The following is a 22708-nucleotide window of genomic DNA, read 5'->3' on the forward strand; positions in this document are numbered from 1 at the left end:
TGATAGCCTTACGGAGGGAATAGCTGCACTGTTTGTATTCAGTCATGTTGCCAGACACCTTGCCCTGATTAAAAGCAGTGGTTCGCGCTTTCAGTTTCACGCGAATGCTGCCATCAATCCACGGTTTCTGGTTAGGGAATGTTTTTATCGTTGCTATGGGAACGACATCTTCGACGCACGTTCTAATGAACTCGCACACCGAATCAGCGTATTCGTCAATATTCCCATCTGACGCAATACGAAACATGTCCCAATCCACGTGATGGAAGCAGTCTTGGAGTGTAGAGTCAGCTTGGTCTGACCAGCGTTGGACAGACCTCAGCGTGGGAGCCTCTTGTTTTAATTTCTGCCTGTAGGCAGGGATCAGCAAAATGGAGTCGTGGTCAGCTTTTCCGAAAGGGGGGCGGGGCAGGGCCTTATATGCGTCGCGGAAGTTAGAGTAACAGTGATCCAAGGTTTTCAGGTTCTTCAGTATTCTAAAGTATTCAGTCTCTCCTTCTTGCCTGTCACCTGTTCTTCTCCCTCCCTCTCTCTTTCATCTCCTCCTCTTTCTCCCTCCCTCTCTCTTTCATCTCCTCCTCTTTCTCCCTGCCTCTCTCTTTCATCTCCTCCTCTTTCTCCCTCCCTCTCTCTTTCATCTCCTCCTCTTTCTCCCTCCCTCTCTCTTTCATCTCCTCCTCTTTCTCCCTGCCTCTCTCTTTCATCTCCTCCTCTTTCTCCCTCCCTCTCTCTTTCATCTCCTCCTCTTTCTCCCTCCCTCTCTCTTTCATCTCCTCCTCTTTCTCCCTCCCTCTCTCTTTCATCTCCTCCTCTTTCTCCCTGCCTCTCTCTTTCATCTCTTCCTCTTTCTCCCTGCCTCTCTCTTCATATCCTCCTCTTTCTCCCTCCCTCTCTCTTTCATCTCATCCTCTTTCTCCCTGCCTCTCTCTTTCATCTCCTCCTCTTTCTCCCTGCCTCTCTCTTTCATCTCCTCCTCTTTCTCCCTCCCTCTCTCTTTCATCTCCTCCTCTTTCTCCCTCCCTCTCTCTTTCATCTCCTCCTCTTTCATCTCCTCCTCTTTCTCCCTCCCTCTCTTTCATCTCCTCCTCTTTCTCCCTCCCTCTCTCTTTCATCTCCTCCTCTTTCATCTCCTCCTCTTTCTCCCTCCCTCTCTCTTTCATCTCCTCCTCTTTCTCCCTCCCTCTCTCTTTCATCTCCTCCTCTTTCTCCCTCCCTCTCTCTTTCATCTCCTCCTCTTCTCCCTCCCTCTCTCTTTCATCTCCTCCTCTTTCATCTCCTCCTCTTTCTCCCTCCCTCTCTTTCATCTCCTCCTCTTTCTCCCTCCCTCTCTCTTTCATCTCCTCCTCTTCATCTCATCCTCTTTCTCCCTGCCTCTCTCTTTCATCTCCTCCTCTTTCTCCCTCCCTCTCTCTTTCATCTCCTCCTCTTTCTCCCTCCCTCTCACCTTTCCCCCCCTAGCCTTTCTTCTCAGAGATCATGAATAATCCCTGTTCTGTTTCCAGTGGACCATGTGGTGGGTCTGGAGACCATTACCAAGATGTCAGAGAGCTCGGCCCCAGCGCCACCAAGTCTAAGAAGGGCATGTTCAGGACAGTGGGTCAGCTCTACAAGGAATCCCTGGGCAAACTGATGACCACGTTGAACAACACACAGCCCAACTTCATACGCTGTATCATCCCCAACCACGAGAAGAGGGTAGGACACTATCCCCCTTACCCAAAACACTTACCGCTATTTATATACGTTTCATCAATTCATCTCCTCTCTCTTGAGTCACCTCTGATCTCTCTCTCTCCCTCATTGTTCCTGTGTGTGTGTGTAGGCAGGGAAGCTGGATGCTAACCTGGTTCTGGAACAGTTGAGGTGTAACGGGGTTCTAGAAGGGATCCGTATCTGCAGACAGGGCTTCCCCAACCGCATCGTGTTCCAAGAGTTCCGACAACGGTGAGGGAACGTTCTAACACCAACGTTAAGGAACCACGATTGTGTCTGTGTAGTTAACACATAACAACGTGTTCTCTTCCTTCTGTCTTCCTCTCTTTCTTCCTCTTCTTTCTCTTCCTCTTCTTGTAGCTATGAGATCCTAGCAGCCAACTGCATCCCAAAGGGTTTCATGGACGGGAAACAGGCTTGTCAACTAATGGTGATTTCATCTTACTGAAAACGTCTGAGTTGATCTAACTGAAACGTCTGAGTTGATCTAACTGAAAACGTCTGAGTTGATCTAACTGAAAACGTCTGAGTTGATCTAACTGAAAACGTCTGAGTTGATCTAACTGAAAACGTCTGAGTTGATCTAACTGAAAACGTCTGAGTTGATCTAACTGAAAACGTCTGAGTTGATCTAACTGAAAACGTCTGAGTTGATCTAACTGATAACGTCTGAGTTGATCTAACTGAAAACGTCTGAGTTGATCTAACTGAAAACGTCTGAGTTGATCTAACTGAAAACGTCTGAGTTGATCTAACTGAAAACGTCTGAGTTGATCTAACTGATAACGTCTGAGTTGATCTAACTGAAACCTCGGAGTTGATCTAACTGAAAACGTCTGAGTTGATCTAACTGATAACGTCTGAGTTGATCTAACTGAAAACGTCTGAGTTGATCTAACTGAAAACGTCTGAGTTGATCTAACTGAAAACGTCTGAGTTGATCTAACTGAAAACGTCTGAGTTGATCTAACTGATAACGTCTGAGTTGATCTAACTGAAACCTCTGAGTTGATCTAACTGAAACCTCGGAGTTGATCTAACTGAAACCTCTGAGTTGATCTAACTGAAACCTCTGAGTTGATCTAACTCATACAGTCACTGAGCCTAAAAACCTTTTGGCACATTTGAACCTGCACTTTTTAGAAAAGCTAAAGTTGAGCAATGAACTAAATAGGACAAATGTTTCTACCTTAGTTCTGGATAAGTAAAGAGTTATTCTAAAGGGACCTTTGTGTTGAAAGGTGTCACGATAAAGGTGTTTGGATAAAGGTGTCACGATAAAGGTGTTTGGATAAAGGTGTTATGATAACGGTGTTATGATAAAGGTGTTAGGATAAAGGTGTCACGATAAAGGTGTTAGGATAAAGGTGTCACGATAAAGGTGTTAGGATAAAGGTGTTATGATAACAGTGTTATGATAAAGGTGTTATGATAACGGATAACGGTGTTATGATAAAGGTGTTATGATAACGGTGTTATGATAACGGTGTTATGATAAAGGTGCCATGATAAAGGTGTTATGACTTCCTCTCCAGATGAAGCACCTGGACCTGGACCCTAATCTGTTCCGTATTGGTCAGAGTAAGATGTTCTTCAGAACAGGAGTGTTAGCCCAGCTGGAGGAGGAGAGGGACCTTAAACTGACCGTGGTCATCATCGCCTTCCAGGCCCACGCTAGGAGCTTCCTGTCTCGCCGGTTAGTGTAACAGTGTTGTTTCCAGCCTGGGCTCCCCACACCGGGACCCTCACATCAACACATTACACCCGTGAGGTAGCGTTGCCAGTAGGTTAGTGTAACAGTGTTGTTGCCAGTCGTGCCCACAGCAGCATGATAGCAGACACATTACACCCGTGAGGTAGCGTTGCCAGTAGGTTAGTGTAACAGTGTTTTTACCAGTAGCGCCCACAGCAGCATGATAGCAGACACATTTACATTTACATTACATTTACATTTACATTTAAGTAATTTAGCAGACGCTCTTATCCAGAGCGACTTACAAATTGGTGCATTCACCCTATGACATCCAGTGGAACAGTCACTTTACAATAGTGCATCTTAAGGGGGGTGAGAGGGATTACTTATCCTATCCTAGGTATTCCTTAAAGAGGTGGGGTTTCAGGTGTCTCCGGAAGGTGGTGATTGACTCCGCTGTCCTGGCGTCGTGAGGGAGTTTGTTCCACCATTGGGGGGCCAGGGCAGCGAACAGTTTTGACTGGGCTGAGCGGGAGCTGTACTTCCTCAGTGGTAGGGAGGCGAGCAGGCGAGTGAGGTAGCGTTGCCAGTAGGTTAGTGTAACAGTGTTTTTACCAGTAGCGCCCACAGCAGCATGATAGCAGACACATTTCACCCGTGAGGTAGCGTTGCCAGTAGGTTAGTGTAACAGTGTTTTTACCAGTAGCGCCCACAGCAGCATGATAGCAGACACATTTCACCCGTGAGGTAGCGTTGCCAGTAGGTTAGTGTAACAGTGTTGTTGCAGTAGGTTAGTGTAACAGTGTTGCCAGTAGGTTAGTGTAACAGTGTTGCCAGTAGGTTAGTGTAACAGTGTTGTTGCAGTAGGTTAGTGTAACAGTGTTGTTGCAGTAGGTTAGTGTAACAGTGTTGCCAGTAGGTTAGTGTAACAGTGTTGCCAGTAGGTTAGTGTAACAGTGTTGCCAGTAGGTTAGTGTAACAGTGTTGTTGCAGTAGGTTAGTGTAACAGTGTTGCCAGTAGGTTAGTGTAACAGTGTTGTTGCAGTAGGTTAGTGTAACAGTGTTGTTGCAGTAGGTTAGTGTAACAGTGTTGCCAGTAGGTTAGTGTAACAGTGTTGTTGCAGTAGGTTAGTGTAACAGTGTTGCCAGTAGGTTAGTGTAACAGTGTTGTTGCAGTAGGTTAGTGTAACAGTGTTGCCAGTAGGTTAGTGCAGTAGGTTAGTGGTTAGTGTAACAGTGTTGCCAGTAGGTTAGTGTAACAGTGTTGCCAGTAGGATAGTGTAACAGTGTTGCCAGTAGGTTAGTGTAACAGTGTTGCCAGTAGGTTAGTGTAACAGTGTTGTTGCAGTAGGTTAGTGTAACAGTGTTGCCAGTAGGTTAGTGTAACAGTGTTGCCAGTAGGTTAGTGTAACAGTGTTGCCAGTAGGTTAGTGTAACAGTGTTGCCAGTAGGTTAGTGTAACAGTGTTGCCAGTAGGTTAGTGTAACAGTGTTGCCAGTAGGTTAGTGTAACAGTGTTGCCAGTAGGTTAGTGTAACAGTGTTGCCAGTAGGTTAGTGTAACAGTGTTGCCAGTAGGTTAGTGTAACAGTGTTGTTGCAGTAGGTTAGTGTAACAGTGTTGCCAGTAGGTTAGTGTAACAGTGTTGCCAGTAGGTTAGTGTAACAGTGTTGTTGCAGTAGGTTAGTGTAACAGTGTTGCCAGTAGGTTAGTGTAACAGTGTTGCCAGTAGGTTAGTGTAACAGTGTTGCCAGTAGGTTAGTGTAACAGTGTTGCCAGTAGGTTAGTGTAACAGTGTTGCCAGTAGGTTAGTGTAACAGTGTTGCCAGTAGGTTAGTGTAACAGTGTTGCCAGTAGGTTAGTGTAACAGTGTTGCCAGTAGGTTAGTGTAACAGTGTTGCCAGTAGGTTAGTGTAACAGTGTTGCCAGTAGGTTAGTGTAACAGTGTTGCCAGTAGGTTAGTGTAACAGTGTTGCCAGTAGGTTAGTGTAACAGTGTTGCCAGTAGGTTAGTGTAACAGTGTTGCCAGTAGGTTAGTGTAACAGTGTTGCCAGTAGGTTAGTGTAACAGTGTTGCCAGTAGGTTAGTGTAACAGTGTTGCCAGTAGGTTCGTGTAACAGTGTTGCCAGTAGGTTCGTGTAACAGTGTAACAGTGTTGCCAGTAGGTTAGTGTAACAGTGTTGCCAGTAGGTTAGTGTAACAGTGTTGCCAGTAGGTTAGTGTAACAGTGTTGCCAGTAGGTTAGTGTAACAGTGTTGCCAGTAGGTTAGTGTAACAGTGTTGCCAGTAGGTTAGTGTAACAGTGTTGCCAGTAGGTTAGTGTAACAGTGTTGCCAGTAGGTTAGTGTAACAGTGTTGCCAGTAGGTTAGTGTAACAGTGTTGCCAGTAGGTTAGTGTAACAGTGTTGCCAGTAGGTTAGTGTAACAGTGTTGCCAGTAGGTTAGTGTAACAGTGTTGCCAGTAGGTTAGTGTAACAGTGTTGCCAGTAGGTTAGTGTAACAGTGTAACAGTGTTGCCAGTAGGTTAGTGTAACAGTGTTGCCAGTAGGTTAGTGTAACAGTGTTGCCAGTAGGTTAGTGTAACAGTGTTGCCAGTAGGTTAGTGTAACAGTGTTGCCAGTAGGTTAGTGTAACAGTGTTGCCAGTAGGTTAGTGTAACAGTGTTGCCAGTAGGTTAGTGTAACAGTGTTGCCAGTAGGTTAGTGTAACAGTGTTGCCAGTAGGTTAGTGTAACAGTGTTGCCAGTAGGTTAGTGTAACAGTGTTGCCAGGTTAGTGTTAGTGTAACAGTGTTGCCAGTAGGTTAGTGTAACAGTGTTGCCAGTAGGTTAGTGTAACAGTGTTGCCAGTAGGTTAGTGTAACAGTGTTGCCAGTAGGTTAGTGTAACAGTGTTGCCAGTAGGTTAGTGTAACAGTGTTGCCAGTAGGTTAGTGTAACAGTGTTGCCAGTAGGTTAGTGTAACAGTGTTGCCAGTAGGTTAGTGTAACAGTGTTGCAAGTAGGTTAGTGTAACAGTGTTGCCAGTAGGTTAGTGTAACAGTGTTGCCAGTAGGTTAGTGTAACAGTGTTGCCAGTAGGTTAGTGTAACAGTGTTGCCAGTAGGTTAGTGTAACAGTGTTGCCAGTAGGTTAGTGTAACAGTGTTGCCAGTAGGTTAGTGTAACAGTGTTGCCAGTAGGTTAGTGTAACAGTGTTGCCAGTAGGTTAGTGTAACAGTGTTGCCAGTAGGTTAGTGTAACAGTGTTGCCAGTAGGTTAGTGTAACAGTGTTGCCAGTAGGTTAGTGTAACAGTGTTGCCAGTAGGTTAGTGTAACAGTGTTGCCAGTAGGTTAGTGTAACAGTGTTGCCAGTAGGTTAGTGTAACAGTGTTGCCAGTAGGTTAGTGTAACAGTGTTGCCAGTAGGTTAGTGTAACAGTGTTGCCAGTAGGTTAGTGTAACAGTGTTGCCAGTAGGTTAGTGTAACATGATAGCAGACACACTCTGATGAGACTTCTGTCCACAGAGCGTTTAGTAAGCGTCAGGCCCAGCTGACTGCTATGAAGGTGATTCAGAGGAACTGTGCCGTCTACCTGGTCCTGAAGAACTGGCAGTGGTGGAGGCTGTTCACCAAGGTACACACACACACACACACACACACACACACACACACCACAGGTTACACAACAGTGTTGCCACACACACACACAACACACACACCACACACACACACAACACACACACACTTCTGTCCACACACACACACACACACACACACACATCTATACACACACACACACACACACACACACACACACACACACACACACACACACACACACACACACACACACACACACACACACACACACACACACACACACACACACACACACACACACACACACATCTATATACACACACACACACACACACACACACACACACACACACACACACACACACACACACACACACACACACACACACACACACACACACACACACACACACACACATCTATATACACACACACACATCTATATACACACACACACACACACACACACACACATCTATATACACACACACACACACACACACATCTATATACACACACACACACATCTATATACACACACACACATCTATATACACACACACACATCTACATACACACACACACACATCTACACACACACACACACACACACACACACACACACACACACACACACACACACACACACACACACACACACACACACACACACACACACACACACACACACACACACACACACACACACACACACACACACACACACGTGTTTGATTTGGGACTGGTTATCTGTCCTATCCAGTGTTGTGTGTATATTGTTTTGTCACATCCATCACTTGTTGAGTATATCATAGTTTTGATTGGTTGGTTTGTTTTGATGGCAGCTCTTATGTAAACGTTGATTGGTCGTCCCGCAGGTGAAGCCCCTCCTCCAGGTGACACGACAGGAAGAAGAAATGGGTCAGAAGGAGGAGGAGCTGAAGTCTGCCAAGGATCTGGCTCAGAAGAGCCAGGTGGAACTGAAGGAGATCTCCCAGAAACACACACAGGTGAAGTGGAGACACACACACACACACAAAGTGGAGAAACACACACACACACACACGAAGTGGAGACACACACAAACACACATACACTCACACACACACACGAAGTGGAGACACACACACACACACACAGGTGAAGTGGAGACACACACGCACACAGGTAAGGCAGAGACACACACACACACACACATACAGGTGAGGTGGAGACACACACACACACACAGGTGAGGTGGAGACACACACAGGTGAGGTGGAGACACACACACACTCTCACTCTCTCTCTCTCTAGGTAGTAGAGGAGCGAGCTAAACTGGAGCAGAAGCTTCAGGCGGAGACAGAGTTGTATGCTGAGGCAGAGGAGATGAGGGTTCGTCTGGAGGTCAAGAAGCAGGAGCTGGAGGAGGTGCTCCATGAGATGGAGTCGCGGCTGGAGGAAGAGGAGGAGAGAGCCACACAGCTGCAGCAGGAGAGGAAGGACATGCAGCAGCAACTACAGGTGGGCAGATTAGATTACCGAGCGATGACCTTTTCAACTCTGGTATATCAGTGATGAGTCAAAATGGACAAAATCAGAAAATTTGGCATGAAATGCTAATATGGATATTACCGGGTTCATTGACTTCCTTTGGTTTCTGGTTGGGAAATGCTGAAGTTAGGGGATGGTAGATTGACTGCACTCTGCCCTTATCCATATACTGGTATAGATGTAAGGTCCTATTGTGGGTCAGGTGGAGGCCCTGTTGTGGGTCAGGTGAAGGAGGCCCTGTTGTGGGTCAGGTGAAGGAGGCCCTGTTGTGGGTCATATGGCCCTGTTGTGGGTCAGGTGGAGGCCCTGTTGTGGTTCAGGTGAAGGAGGCCCTGTTGTGGGTCAGGTGGTGGAGGTCCTGTTGTGGGTCAGGTGGAGACCCTGTTGTTGGTCATATGGCCCTGTTGTGGGTCAGGTGGAGGCCCTGTTGTGGGTCAGGTGGTGGAGGTCCTGTTGTGGGTCAGGTGGAGACCCTGTTGTGGGTCATATGGCCCTGTTGTGGGTCAGGTGGAGGCCCTGTTGTGGGTCAGGTGGAGGAGGCCCTGTTGTGGGTCAGGTGGTGGAGGTTCTGTTGTGGGTCAGGTGGAGACCCTGTTGTGGGTCATATGGCCCTGTTGTGGGTCAGGTGGAGGCCCTGTTGTGGGTCAGGTGAAGGCCCTGTTGTGGGTCAGGTGAAGGCCCTGTTGTGGGTCATATGGCCCTGTTGTGGGTCAGGTAGAGGCCCTGTTGTGGTTCAGGTGGAGACCCTGTTGTGGGTCATATGGCCCTGTTGTGGGTCAGGTGGAGGCCCTGTTGTGGTTCAGGTGAAGGAGGCCCTGTTGTGGGTCAGGTGAAGGAGGCCCTGTTGTGGGTCATATGGCCCTGTTGTGGGTCAGGTGGTGGAGGTCCTGTTGTGGGTCAGGTGGAGACCCTTTTGTGGGTCATATGGCCCTGTTGTGGGTCAGGTGGAGGCCCTGTTGTGGGTCAGGTGAAGGCCCTGTTGTGGGTCAGCTGAAGGCCCTGTTGTGGGTCAGGTGAAGGCCCTGTTGTGGGTCAGGTGGAGGCCCTGTTGTGGGTCAGGTGGAGGCCCTGTTGTGGGTCAGGTGAAGGAGGCCCTGTTGTGGGTCAGGTGGTGGAGGCCCTGTTGTGGGTCAGGTGGAGACCCTGTTGTGGGTCATATGGCCCTGTTGTGGGTCAGGTGGAGGCCCTGTTGTGGGTCAGGTGAAGGCCCTGTTGTGGGTCAGGTGGTGGAGGTCCTGTTGTGGGTCAGGTGGAGACCCTGTTGTGGGTCATATGGCCCTGTTGTGGGTCAGGTGGAGGCCCTGTTGTGGGTCAGGTGGAGGAGGCCCTGTTGTGGGTCAGGTGGTGGAGGTCCTGTTGTGGGTCAGGTGGAGACCCTGTTGTGGGTCATATGGCCCTGTTGTGGGTCAGGTGGAGGCCCTGTTGTGGGTCAGGTGAAGGCCCTGTTGTGGGTCAGGTGGGCCCTGTTGTGGGTCAGGCCCTGTTGTGGGTCAGGTGGAGGCCCTGTTGTGGGTCAGGTGGCCCTGTTGTGGGTCAGGTGGTGGGTCAGGCCCTGTTGTGGGTCAGGTGGTGAGAGGCCCTGTTGTGGGTCTGTTGTGGGTCAGGTGGTGGAGGTCCTGTTGTGGGTCAGGTGGAGACCCTGTTGTGGGTCATATGGCCCTGGTGGGTCAGGTGGAGGCCCTGTTGTGGGTCAGGTGAAGGCCCTGTTGTGGGTCAGGTGGTGGAGGCCCTGTTGTGGGTCAGGTGGTTGTGGGTCCTGTTGTGGGTCAGGTGGAGGCCCTGTTGTGGGTCAGGTGAAGGAGGCTGTTGTGGGTCAGGTGGAGGCCCTGTTGTGGGTCATACCCTGTTGTTGTGGTCATATGGCCCTGTTGTGGGTCAGGTGGAGGCCCTGTTGTGGGTCAGGTGGAGGTGAGGCCCTGTTGTGGGTCAGGTGGTGGAGGTCCTGTTGTGGGTCAGGTGGAGACCCTGTTGTGGGTCATATGGCCCTGCCCCCTGTTGTGGGTCAGGTGGAGGTGAGGCCCTGTTGTGGGTCAGGTGGGTCAGGTGGTGGAGGCCCTGTTGTGGGTCAGGTGGAGACCCTGTTGTGGGTCATATGGCCCTGTTGTGGGTCAGGTGGAGGCCCTGTTGTGGGTCAGGTGAAGGCCCTGTTGCCCTGTTGTGGGTCAGGTGAAGGAGGCCCTGTTGTGGGTCATATGGCCCTGTTGTGGGTCAGGTGGAGGAGGTCCTGTTGTGGGTCAGGTGGAGACCCTGTTGTGGGTCATATGGCCCTGTTGTGGGTCAGGTGGAGGCCCTGTTGTGGGTCAGGTGAAGGCCCTGTTGTGGGTCAGGTGAAGGCCCTGTTGTGGGTCAGGTGAAGGCCCTGTTGTGGGTCAGGTGGAGGCCCTGTTGTGGGTCAGGTGGAGGCCCTGTTGTGGGTCAGGTGAATGAGGCCCTGTTGTGGGTCAGGTGGTGAGGCCCTGTTGTGGGTCAGGTGGAGACCCTGTGGGGTCATATGGCCCTGTTGTGGGTCAGGTGGAGGTCCTGTTGTGGGTCAGGTGAAGGCCCTGTTGTGGGTCAGGTGGTGGAGGTCCTGTTGTGGGTCAGGTGGAGACCCTGTTGTGGGTCATATGGCCCTGTTGTGGGTCAGGTGGAGGCCCTGTTGTGGGTCAGGTGGAGGAGGCCCTGTTGTGGGTCAGGTGGTGGAGGTCCTGTTGTGGGTCAGGTGGAGACCCTGTTGTGGGTCATATGGCCCTGTTGTGGGTCAGGTGGAGGCCCTGTTGTGGGTCAGGTGAAGGCCCTGTTGTGGGTCAGGTGAAGGCCCTGTTGTGGGTCATATGGCCCTGTTGTGGGTCAGGTGGAGGCCCTGTTGTGGTTCAGGTGGAGACCCTGTTGTGGGTCATATGGCCCTGTTGTGGGTCAGGTGGAGGCCCTGTTGTGGTTCAGGTGAAGGAGGCCCTGTTGTGGGTCAGGTGAAGGAGGCCCTGTTGTGGGTCATATGGCCCTGTTGTGGGTCAGGTGGTGGAGGTCCTGTTGTGGGTCAGGTGGAGACCCTGTTGTGGGTCATATGGCCCTGTTGTGGGTCAGGTGGAGGCCCTGTTGTGGGTCAGGTGAAGGCCCTGTTGTGGGTCAGGTGAAGTGGTGGGTCAGGCCCTGTTGTGGGTCAGGTGGAGGCCCTGTTGTGGGTCAGGCCCTGTTGTGGGTCAGGTGGAGGCCCTGTTGTGGGTCAGGCCCTGTTGTGGGTCAGGTGAAGGCCCTGTTGTGGGTCAGGTGGAGGAGGCCCTGTTGTGGGTCAGGTGGAAGGCCCTGTTGTGGGTCAGGTGAAGGCCCTGTTGTGGGTCAGGTGGTGGAGGCCCTGTTGTGGGTCAGGTGGAGGCCCTGTTGTGGGTCAGGTGGAGGCCCTGTTGTGGGTCAGGTGAAGGCCCTGGGCCCTGTTGTGGGTCAGGTGAAGGCCCTGTTGTGGGTCAGGTGGTGTTGTGGGTCAAGGCCCTGTTGTGGGTCAGGTGGAGGCCCTGTTGTGGGTCAGGTGAAGGGCCCTGTTGTGGGTCAGGTCAGTGAAGGCCCTGTTGTGGGTCAGGTGGAGACCCTGTTGTGGGTCATATGGCCCTGTTGTGGGTCAGGTGGAGGCCCTGTTGTGGGTCAGGTGAAGGCCCTGTTGTGGGTCAGGTGAAGGCCCTGTTGTGGGTCATATGGCCCTGTTGTGGGTCAGGTGGAGGCCCTGTTGTGGGTCAGGTGAAGGCCCTGTTGTGGGTCAGGTGAAGGCCCTGTTGTGGGTCAGGTGAAGGCCCTGTTGTGGGTCAGGTGGAGGCCCTATTGTGGGTCAGGTGGAGGAGGCCCTGTTGTGGGTCATATGGCCCTGTTGTGGGTCAGATGAAGGCCCTGTTGTGGGGCATATGGCCCTGTTGTGGGTCAGGTGGAGGCCCTGTTGTGGGTCAGGTGAAGGCCCTGTTGTGGGTCAGGTGAAGGAGGCCCTGTTGTGGGTCAGGTGGTGGAGGCCCTGTTGTGGGTCAGGTGGTGGAGGCCCTGTTGTGGGTCAGGTGGTGGAGGCCCTGTTGTGGGTCATATGGCCCTGTTGTGGGTCAGGTGAAGGCTCTGTTGTGGGTCAGGTGGAGGAGGCCCTGTTGTGGGTCAGGTGAAGGCCCTGTTGTGGGTCAGGTGGAGGCCCTGTTGTGGGTCAGGTGGAGGCCCTGTTGTGGGTCAGGTGGAGGCCCTGTTGTGGGTCAGGTGGAGGCCCTGTTGTAGGTCAGGTGGAGGTCCTGTTGTGGGTCAGGTGAATGAGGCCCTGTTGTGGGTCAAGTGAAGGAGGCCCTGTTGTGGGTCAGGTGAAGGCCCTGTTGTGGGTCAGGTGGAGGCCCTGTTGTGGGTCAGGTGAAGGAGGCCCTGTTGTGGGTCAGGTGGAGGCCCTGTTGTGGGTCAGGTGGAGGCCCTGTTGTGGGTCAGGTGGAGTGACAGAGACCATTTGGGTTGAAACATTGTGATTGTATCACCTAACCTTTATTAAAACATTATATTTGGGAACAGAAAACACACAAACTCTTATCCTATATATCGCCCCTCCCTGTCCCTCTCTCTCTCGCCTCTTCATCCCTTTCTCCTCTCTGTGTTTTAGGCCATGGAGGCCCACCTGTCAGAGGAGGAGGACTCTCGTCAGAAGCTGCAGCTGGAGAAGGTGACTGTTGAGGGAAGGTCAAGAAACTGGAGGAGGGCGTTGTCATCATGGAGGACCAGAATAACAAACTACTCAAGGTATGTTGTTCTACACCCCTGTCTCAATAAACACCATTCACCCACCTACCCACACACCGATCTTCCTCCCTGTTCTCCTGTTCCTCATGTAGCGCTCAGCACTCAGTCCCTGACCCCTCTCCTCTGACCTCTGATTAACCTTTCTCCCTGCTGTGTGTTGTTCTTCGGGAGCCTAAGCTGTTGGAGGAGATAATAGCACAGTCCCTGACCCCTCACCTCTGAACCCTGACCTTTCTCTCTTTTATCCGTTGTTCTTCAGGAGCGTAAACTGTTGGAGGAGAGAATAGCAGACTCCAGCTCTAACCTGGCTGAGGAAGAGGAGAAGTCTAAGAACCTGACCAAGCTGAAGAACAAACATGAGTCTATGATCTCAGACCTGGAGGGTGAGTTACTCACCTCTGACCTCTAACCCCTGACCCCTCACCCCTGGCATCAATCAGTCAGTCAGTAATCAGCCAATTATCTGTCTTTCATTTAGACCTTAATTGGTTGTATCTGGTGTGTTAGGACTGGGATAAAGCTGAACAATGATGATGACGATTCCTTTCCCTCTTCCTCCTACTCTTCCTCAGTGCGTATGAAGAAGGAAGAGAAGGGCAGGCAGGATGTGGAGAAGGCCAAGAGGAAGCTGGAGACGGAGCTGGCTGATCTCCAGGAGCAGCTGGCCGACCTGCAGGCCCAGCTAGCCGAGCTCAGAGCACAGCTCGCCGCCAAGGAGGAGGAGCTACTGGCCACACAGGCCAGGTAATCAATCCCAGATCATCAGGGATGAACTATCTTCAATCAGTAGATTTATTATCCAGGAACATATGAACACACTTGACAAAGAGTGAAAGAGTTGAGAGAGACTGTAGACTGTACGTTGACAATCCTAACCGTTATTAGGCATATCTACACACATAAAATAGCTATTATTTCTCATGCCCTAAATCTCTCTCTCTCTCTCTCTCTCTCTCTCTCTCTCTCTCTCTCTCTCTCTCTCTCTGTCAGGTTGGAAGAGGAGTCTGCTGCATGTGTTGCTGCGGTGCGTCGTGTCAGGGAGCTGGAGGGGCTGCTAGGTGAGATCCATGTCCCAAAAGACACCCGCAAGGGTCAAAGGTAGCAGGTTGGCGTTGATTGGGGTAGAACTCGTCCTTGAGGTAGAACTGAGCGTTGATTGGGATGAGTCTCATCCTTGATGTAGAACTGAGCGTTGATTGGGATGAGTCTCGTCCTTGAGGTAGAACTGAGCGTTGATTGGGATGAGTCTCGTTCTTGAGGTAGAACTGAGCGTTGATTGGGATGAGTCTCGTCCTTGAGGTAGAACTAAGCGTTGATTGTTACGAGTCTCATCCTTGAGGTAGAACTGAGCGTTGATTGGGATGCGTCTCGTCCTTGAGGTAGAACTGAGCGTTGATTGGGATGAGTCTCGTCCTTGAGGAAGAACTGAGCCTTGATTAGGATGAGTCTCGTCCTTCTGTAGCTCAGTTGGTAGAGCATGGCGCTTGTAACGCCAGGGGTAGTGGGTTCGATCCCGGGACCACCCATACGTAGAATGTATGCACACATGACTGTAAGTCGCTTTGGATAAAAGCGTCTGCTAAATGGCATATATTATATTATTATTATTAGGTAGAACTGAGCGTTAATTGGGGTCTCGTCCTTGAGGTAGAACTGAGCGTTGATTGGGATGAGTCTCGTCCTTGAGGTAGAACTGAGCTTTATTGGGATGAGTCTCATCCTAAATTGTCTTTATTGTAATAAATTACTGGGAAAAAATTTAGGTTTTTGGTCTTAATTTAAGGTTAGCAGTGTGGTTAAGGTTAGCAGTGTGGTTAGGTTAGCAGTGTGGTTAAGGTTAGCAGTGTGGTTAAGGGTTAGCAGTGTGGTTAAGGTTAAGGTTAGCAGTGTGGTTAAGGTTAAGGTTAGCAGTGTGGTTAAGGTTAGCAGTGTGGTTAAGGTTAGCAGTGTGGTTAAGGGTTAGCAGTGTAGTTAAGGTTAGCAGTGTGGTTAAGGTTAGCAGTGTGGTTAAGGTTAGCAGTGTGGTTAAGGGTTAGCAGTGTGGTTAAGGGTTAGCAGTGTGGTTAAGGGTTAGCAGTGTGGTTAAGGTTAGCAGTGTGGTTAAGGGTTAGCAGTGTGGTTAAGGGTTAGCAGTGTGGTTAGGGTTAAGGTTAGCAGTGTGGTTAAGGTTAGCAGTGTGGTTAAGGTTAGGGTTAGCAGTGTGGTTAAGGTTAGGGTTAGCAGTGTGGTTAAGGTTAGGGTTAGCAGTGTGGTTAAGGTTTGGGTCAGACATTAGGGTTAGCAGTGTGGTTAAGGTTAGGGTTAGCAGTGTGGTTAAGGTTAGGGTTAGCAGTGTGGTTAAGGTTAGGGTTAGCAGTGTGGTTAAGGTTAAGGTTAGCAGTGTGGCTAAGGTTAGGGTTAGCAGTGTGGTTAAGGTTAGGGTTAGCAGTGTGGTTAAGGTTAGGGTTAGCAGTGTGGTTAAGGTTAGGGTTAGCAGTGTGGTTAAGGTTTGGGTCAGACATTAGGGTTAGCAGTGTGGTTAATGGTAGGGTTAGCAGTGTGGTTAAGGTTAGGGTTAGCAGTGTGGTTAAGGTTAGGGTTAGCAGTGTGGTTAAGGGTTAGCAGTGTGGTTAAGGTTAAGGGTTAGCAGTGTGGTTAAGGTTAAGGTTAGCAGTGTGGTTAAGGTTAGGGTTAGCAGTATGGTTAGGGTTAGCAGTGCGGTTAAGGTTAGGGTTAGCAGTGTGGTTAAGGTTAGGGTTAGCAGTGTGGTTAAGGTTAGGGTTAGCAGTGTGGTTAAGGTTTGGGTCAGACATTAGGGTTAGCAGTGTGGTTAAGGTTAGGGTTAGCAGTGTGGTTAAGGTTAGGGTTAGCAGTGTGGTTAAGGTTAGGGTTAGCAGTGTGGTTAAGGTTAAGGTTAGCAGTGTGGCTAAGGTTAGGGTTAGCAGTGTGGTTAAGGTTAGGGTTAGCAGTGTGGTTAATGGTAGGGTTAGCAGTGTGGTTAATGGTAGGGTTAGCAGTGTGGTTAAGGTTAGGGTTAGCAGTGTGGTTAAGGTTAGGGTTAGCAGTGTGGTTAAGGGTTAGCAGTGTGGTTAAGGTTAAGGGTTAGCAGTGTGGTTAAGGTTAAGGTTAGCAGTGTGGTTAAGGTTAGGGTTAGCAGTATGGTTAGGGTTAGCAGTGTGGTTAAGGTTAGGGTTAGCAGTGTGGCTAAGGTTAGGGTTAGCAGTGTGGTTAAGGTTAGGGTTAGCAGTGTGGCTAAGGTTAGGGTTAGCAGTGTGGTTAAGGTTAGGGTTAGCAGTATGGTTAGGGTTAGCAGTGTGGTTAAGGTTAGCAGTGTGGTTAAGGTTAGGGTTAGCAGTATGGTTAGGGTTGGCAGTGTGGTTAAGGTTAGGGTTAGCAGTGTGGTTAAGGTTAGGGTTAGGGTTTAAGGTTAGGGTTAGCAGTGTGGTAAGGTTAGGGTTAGCAGTATGGTTAGGGTTAGCAGTGTGGTTAAGGTTAGGGTTAGCAGTGTGGTTAAGGTTAGGGTTAGCAGTGTGGTTAAGGTTAGGGTTAGCAGTATGGTTAGGGTTAGCAGTGTGGTTAAGGTTAGCAGTGTGGTTAAGGTTAGGGTTAGCAGTGTGGTTAAGGTTAGGCATTAAGGTTAGCAGTGTGGTTAAGGTTAGGGTTAGCAGTGTGGTTAATGTTAGGGTTAGCAGTGTGGTTAAGGTTAGGGTTAGCAGTGTGGTTAAGGTTAGGGTTAGCAGTGTGGTTAAGGTTAGGGTTAGCAGTGTGGTTAAGGGTTAGCAGTGTGGTTAAGGTTAAGGGTTAGCAGTGTGGTTAAGGTTAAGGTTAGCAGTGTGGTTAAGGTTAGGGTTAGCAGTATGGTTAGGGTTAGCAGTGTGGTTAAGGTTAGGGTTAGCAGTGTGGCTAAGGTTAGGGTTAGCAGTGTGGTTAAGGTTAGGGTTAGCAGTGTGGCTAAGGTTAGGGTTAGCAGTGTGGTTAAGGTTAGGGTTAGCAGTATGGTTAGGGTTAGCAGTGTGGTTAAGGTTAGCAGTGTGGTTAAGGTTAGGGTTAGCAGTATGGTTAGGGTTAGCAGTGTGGTTAAGGTTAGGCATTAAGGTTAGCAGTGTGGTTAAGGTTAGGGTTAGCAGTGTGGTTAATGTTAGGGTTAGCAGTGTGGTTAAGGTTAGGGTTAGCAGTGTGGTTAAGGTTAGGGTTAGCAGTGTGGTTAAGGTTAGGGTTAGCAGTGTGGTTAAGGGTTAGCAGTGTGGTTAAGGTTAAGGGTTAGCAGTGTGGTTAAGGTTAAGGTTAGCAGTGTGGTTAAGGTTAGGGTTAGCAGTATGGTTAGGGTTAGCAGTGTGGTTAAGGTTAGGGTTAGCAGTGTGGCTAAGGTTAGGGTTAGCAGTGTGGTTAAGGTTAGGGTTAGCAGTGTGGCTAAGGTTAGGGTTAACAGTGTGGTTAAGGTTAGGGTTAGCAGTATGGTTAGGGTTAGCAGTGTGGTTAAGGTTAGCAGTGTGGTTAAAGGTTAGGGTTAGCAGTATGGTTAGGGTTAGCAGTGTGGTTAAGGTTAGGGTTAGCAGTGTGGTTAAGGTTAGGGTTAGCAGTGTGGTTAAGGTTAGGGTTAGCAGTGTGGCTAAGGTTAGGGTTAGCAGTGTGGTTAAGGTTAGGGTTAGCAGTATGGTTAGGGTTAGCAGTGTGGTTAAGGTTAGGGTTAGCAGTGTGGTTAAGGTTAGGGTTAGCAGTATGGTTAAGGTTAGCAGTGTGGTTAAGGTTAGGGTTAGCAGTGTGGTTAGGTTAGGCATTAAGGTTAGCAGTGTGGTTAAGGTTAGCAGTGTGGTTAAGGTTAGGGTTAGCAGTGTGGTTAAGGTTAGGCATTAAGGTTAGCAGTGTGGTTAAGGTTAGGGTTAGCAGTGTGTGTTCTCTGGTCATATGTATGTGTGTGTGTGCTCTGGTCATGTGTGTGTGCTCCGGTCATGTGTGTGTGTGTCTGCGTGTGTGTGTGTGTGTGTGTGTGTGTGTGTGTGTGTGTGTGTGTGTGTGTGTGTGTGTGTGTGTGTGTGTGTGTGTGTGTGTGTGTGTGTGTGTGTGTGTGTGTGTGTGTGTGTGTGTGTGATCACTAGGTGAGATCCAGGAGGACCTGGAGTCAGAGGGGCTGCCAGGAGGAGGGCTGATGCAGCCTGCAGAGACCTGGGAGAGGAGCTGAACGCTCTGAGGTCTGAGCTGGAAGACACTCTGGACACCACCGCCGCACAGCAGGAGCTACGGTGACGGTCAAGTCACGGTCACCACCACGTCCTGACCATACGGTCTCAGTTTGACCTCTAGTGACCTCTAGAGGACACCACATCCTGACCATACGGTCTCAGTTTGACCTCTAGTGACCTCTAGAGGACACCACATCCTGACCATACGGTCTCAGTTTGACCTCTAGTGACCTCTAGAGGACACCACATCCTGACCATACGGTCTCAGTTTGACCTCTAGTGATCTCTAGAGGACCACATCCTGACCATAAGGTCTCAGTTTGACCTCTAATGACCTCTAAAGGACACCACATCCTGACCATACAGTCTCAGTTTGATCTCTGACGACACCACATCCTGACCATACGGTCTCAGTTTGACCTCTAGTGACCTCTAGTGACCTCTAGAGGACACCACTGGATTCCACCGCTGCACAGCAGGAACTACCGTACGGCTCCAATTGGGACACACACACTGATGGTTGCTGTGTGTTGTGTTCTCCAGGACGAAGCGAGAGCAGGAGGTTGCCATGTTGAAGAAGGTGATGGAGGAGGAAGGGAGGAACCATGAAGCTCAGGTTCAGGAGATGAGACAGAAACACACACAGACTGTTGAGGAACTGTCTGAACAACTGGAACAGGCCAAGAGGGTAACACACACACACACACACACACACACACACACACACACACACACACACACACACACACACACACACACACACACACACACACACACACACACACACACACACACAAAGTATACACACTCCCTCACACCCTCCCGTCTCTCCCTCATTCCCTCCACTCTCCGTCTCTCCCTCATTCCCTCCACCCTCCTTCTCTCCCCCACTCCCTCATTCCCTCCAACCTCCCTTCTCTCCCCACTCCCTCACACCCTCCCGTCTCTCCCTCATTCCCTCCACTCTCCCGTCTCCCCTCATTCCCTCCACCCTCCCTTGTCTCCTCCATTCCCTCCACCCTCCCTTCTCTCCCCACTCCCTCATTCCCTCCATCCTCCCTTCTTTCTTTACTCCCTCATTCCCTCCACCCTCCCTTCTCTCCCCATTCCCTCCACCCTCCATCCTCCCCACTCCCTCATTCCCTCCACCCTCCCTTCTCTCCCCACTCCCTCATTCCCTCCACCCTCCCTTCTCTCCCCACTCCCTCATTCCCTCCACCCTCCCTTCTCTCCCCACTCCCTCATTCCCTCCACCCTCCCTTCTCTCCCCACTCCTCATTCCCTCCACCCTCCCTTCTCTCCCCACTCCCTCATTGCCTCCACTCTCCCGTCTCTCCCTCATTCCCTCCACCCTCCCTTCTCTCCCCCATTCCCTCCACCCTCCCTTCTCTCCCCACTCCCTCATTCCCTCCACCCTCCCTTCTCTCCCCACTCCCTCATTGCCTCCACTCTCCCGTCTCTCCCTCATTCCCCTCCACCCTCCCTTCTCTCCCCCATTCCCTCCACCCTCCCTTCTCTCCCCACTCCCTCATTCCCTCCATCCTCCCTTCTTTCTTTACTCCCTCATTCCCTCCACCCTCCCTTCTCTCCCCATTCCCTCCACCCTCCATCCTCCCCACTCCCTCATTCCCTCCACCCTCCCTTCTCTCCCCACTCTCCCCTCCCTCCCTTCTCTCCCCCACTTCCCCTCCACCCTCCCTTCTCTACCCACTCCCTCATTCCCTCCACCCTCCCTTCTCCCCCACTCCCCCTCATTCCCTCCACCCCCTTCTCTCCCCACTCCCCTCATTCCCTCCCTTCCCTTCTCCCCCACTCCCTCATTGCCTCCACTCTCCCCCCACTCTCTCCCTCATTCCCTCCACCCTCCTTTCTCTCCCCATTCCCTCCACCCTCCCTTCTCTCCCCCTCCCTCATTCCCTCCACCCTCCCTTCTCTCCCCCACTCCCTCATTCCCTCCACCCTCCCTTCTCTCCCCACTCCCTCATTCCCTCCACCCTTCCTGTCCCTCCCCAATCCTCACAACCTCCCGTCTCTCCCAACCCTCCCTTCTCTCCCCAGGTGCGAGCCAGTCTGGAGAAGGCTAAGCAGGGATTGGAGAAGGAGTCATCTGACCTCAGCGCAGACCTCCACTCATTGGCCAACGCCAAGCAGGAGGTGGAGCACAAGAGGAAGAAGGTCGAAGGTCAGATGTCAGACTTGCAGTCGCTACAACGACAGCGAGAGACAGAGGGGGAGCTGGGAGAACGAGTCTCCTAAGTTGACCGTGAGTAGGGTACACTGGCTACAGATGTAGGATCTTAATTTGAACCAGTTTGCTACAGCAGGAAAAGAATCCCAGCAGCAACAGGAAATTGGAATTATTATGTGGATTGTAATTCATGGACATTTTAGTAGGGGTTGATACATTTTTCGTAAGGGAAAATCAAGTCTGAAACTCCGAAGTGAAATTAGTTCAACTTTTTTTTTTTTTTAACCTCTTGCGTCGAGCCAACCTGGATCCGGGATCATGACTACAGCCTCAAGACCATTACCATAACGCAACGTTAACTATTCATGAAAATCGCAAATGAAATGAAATCAATATGCTAGCTCTCATGCTTAGCCTTTTGTTAACAACACTGTCATCTCAGATTTTCAAAAATATGCTTCTCTACCATAGCAAACTAGCATTTAGCATTAGCATTTAGCATTAGCATTTAGCGTTAGCATTAGCAGGCCACATTTTCACAAAAACCAGCAAAAACATTCAATAAATCATTTACCTTTGAAGAACTTTGGATGTTTTCAATGAGGAGACTCTCAGTTAGATAGCAAATGTTCAGTTTTTCCTAAAATATTTTTTGTGCAGGAGAAATCGGTCCGTTTCGTGCGTCACGTTTGGCTACCAAAATAAAAACGAAAATTCAGTTATCCAAACGCCAAACTTTTTTCCAAATTAACTCCATAATATCGACTGAAACATGGTAAACGTTGTTTAGAACCAATCCTCAAGGTGCTTTTCACATATCTCTTCAATGATGTATCGTTCCTGGAAGTATGAGTCTCCTTCTGTAACGCAAGGTACAATGGTTGCCACTGGGAATTACGCACCGATTTAGACAAAGGGCACCGGACGGCCCCCTGGCAAATGTAGTCTCTTATGGTCAATCTTCCAATGATATGCCTACAAATACGCCACAATGCTGCAGACATCTTGGAGGAACGGCAGAGCGCATAAGCTCGTTCACAGCATATTCACAGCCATATAAGGAGACGTTAGTAAAACACAGCGTCAAAAATCCTGTTCATTTCCTGTTTGAAGTTTCATCTTGGTTTCGCCTGTAGCATTAGTTCTGGGGCACTCACAGATAATATCTTTGCAGTTTTGGAAACGTCAGAGTTGTGTCTTTCCAAGGCTGTCAATTCCATGCATAGTCGAGCATCTTTTCGTGACAAAATGGTGAGCAGGGGGTTGTCCTCAGTACAACTGTCCTCTATGTATGGGTGTTGAGCAGGGGGTTGTCCTTAGTACAACTGTCCTCTATGTATGGGTGTTGAGCAGGGGCTTGTCCTTAGTACAACTGTCCTCTATGTATGGGTGTTGAGCAGGGGGTTGTCCTCAGTACAACTGTCCTCTATGTATGGGTGTTGAGCAGGGGGTTGTCCTCAGTACAACTGTCCTCTATGTATGGGTGTTGAGCAGGGGGTTGTCCTCAGTACAACTGTCCTCTATGTATGGGTGACCCATCTGAGAACGCTAAACAACAGCCCAGAAATACAACAGTCATTGAACACTATGGCGTCTGCTTACCCCTGATGTTTACTTGGTAAGTGAGAACGTATTGTGGTTTTACAGCAAGGACCTGGGGATGAAGGAGCGGATTTTGGTGTGTTTTTATTTACATGATGACATCATCAGTTATTATTTCATGTTTGTGACAACCTGCTACTCTTTTCTCTCATCCCCTTCTCCTCTCATCCCCTTCTTCTCCCATCCCCTTCTCCCTCTCATCCCCTTCTCTTCATCCCTCCTCTCATCCACCTTCTCCTCTCATCCCCTTCTCTCATCCACTTCTTTCTCTCATCCACTTCTTCTTTCCCCATTCTTCTCTCATCCATCTTCTTCTCTCATCCACTTCTTCTCTCATCCATCTTCTTCTCTCATCCCCTTCTCCTCTCACTCCCCATTCTCTCATCCTCTTCTCTCATCCCCTTCTCCTCTCTCATCCACTTCTTCTCTCTCCTCTCATCCATCTTCTTCTCTCATCCACTTTTCTTCTTCTCTCTCATCCCCTTCTCCTCTCATCCCCTTCTTCTCTCATCCCTTCTTCTCAT

The 22708-nt window shown here is 50.0% G+C and overlaps 1 protein-coding gene across 1 annotated transcript; it reads left to right on the forward strand.

Annotated features, from left to right (window-relative positions):
• Positions 1–1502: 1502 nt before the first annotated feature.
• LOC124029280 (myosin-11-like) lies at positions 1503–20576 on the forward strand (the record flags this gene model as incomplete). The annotated part of the gene is made up of 14 exons (XM_046341048.1): positions 1503–1695; positions 1823–1944; positions 2074–2143; positions 3249–3409; positions 6906–7014; positions 7859–7990; positions 8277–8483; positions 13099–13158; positions 13495–13618; positions 13808–13979; positions 14226–14333; positions 18338–18454; positions 18938–19082; positions 20453–20576. Coding segments are annotated over 14 exons (1844 nt in total), but the record flags the coding sequence as incomplete, so codon positions are not given.
• Between the last annotated feature and the right edge of the window lie 2132 nt (positions 20577–22708).

Source organism: Oncorhynchus gorbuscha, unplaced genomic scaffold, assembly GCF_021184085.1.
Source record: "Oncorhynchus gorbuscha isolate QuinsamMale2020 ecotype Even-year unplaced genomic scaffold, OgorEven_v1.0 Un_scaffold_5977, whole genome shotgun sequence".
NCBI lineage: Eukaryota > Metazoa > Chordata > Actinopteri > Salmoniformes > Salmonidae > Oncorhynchus > Oncorhynchus gorbuscha.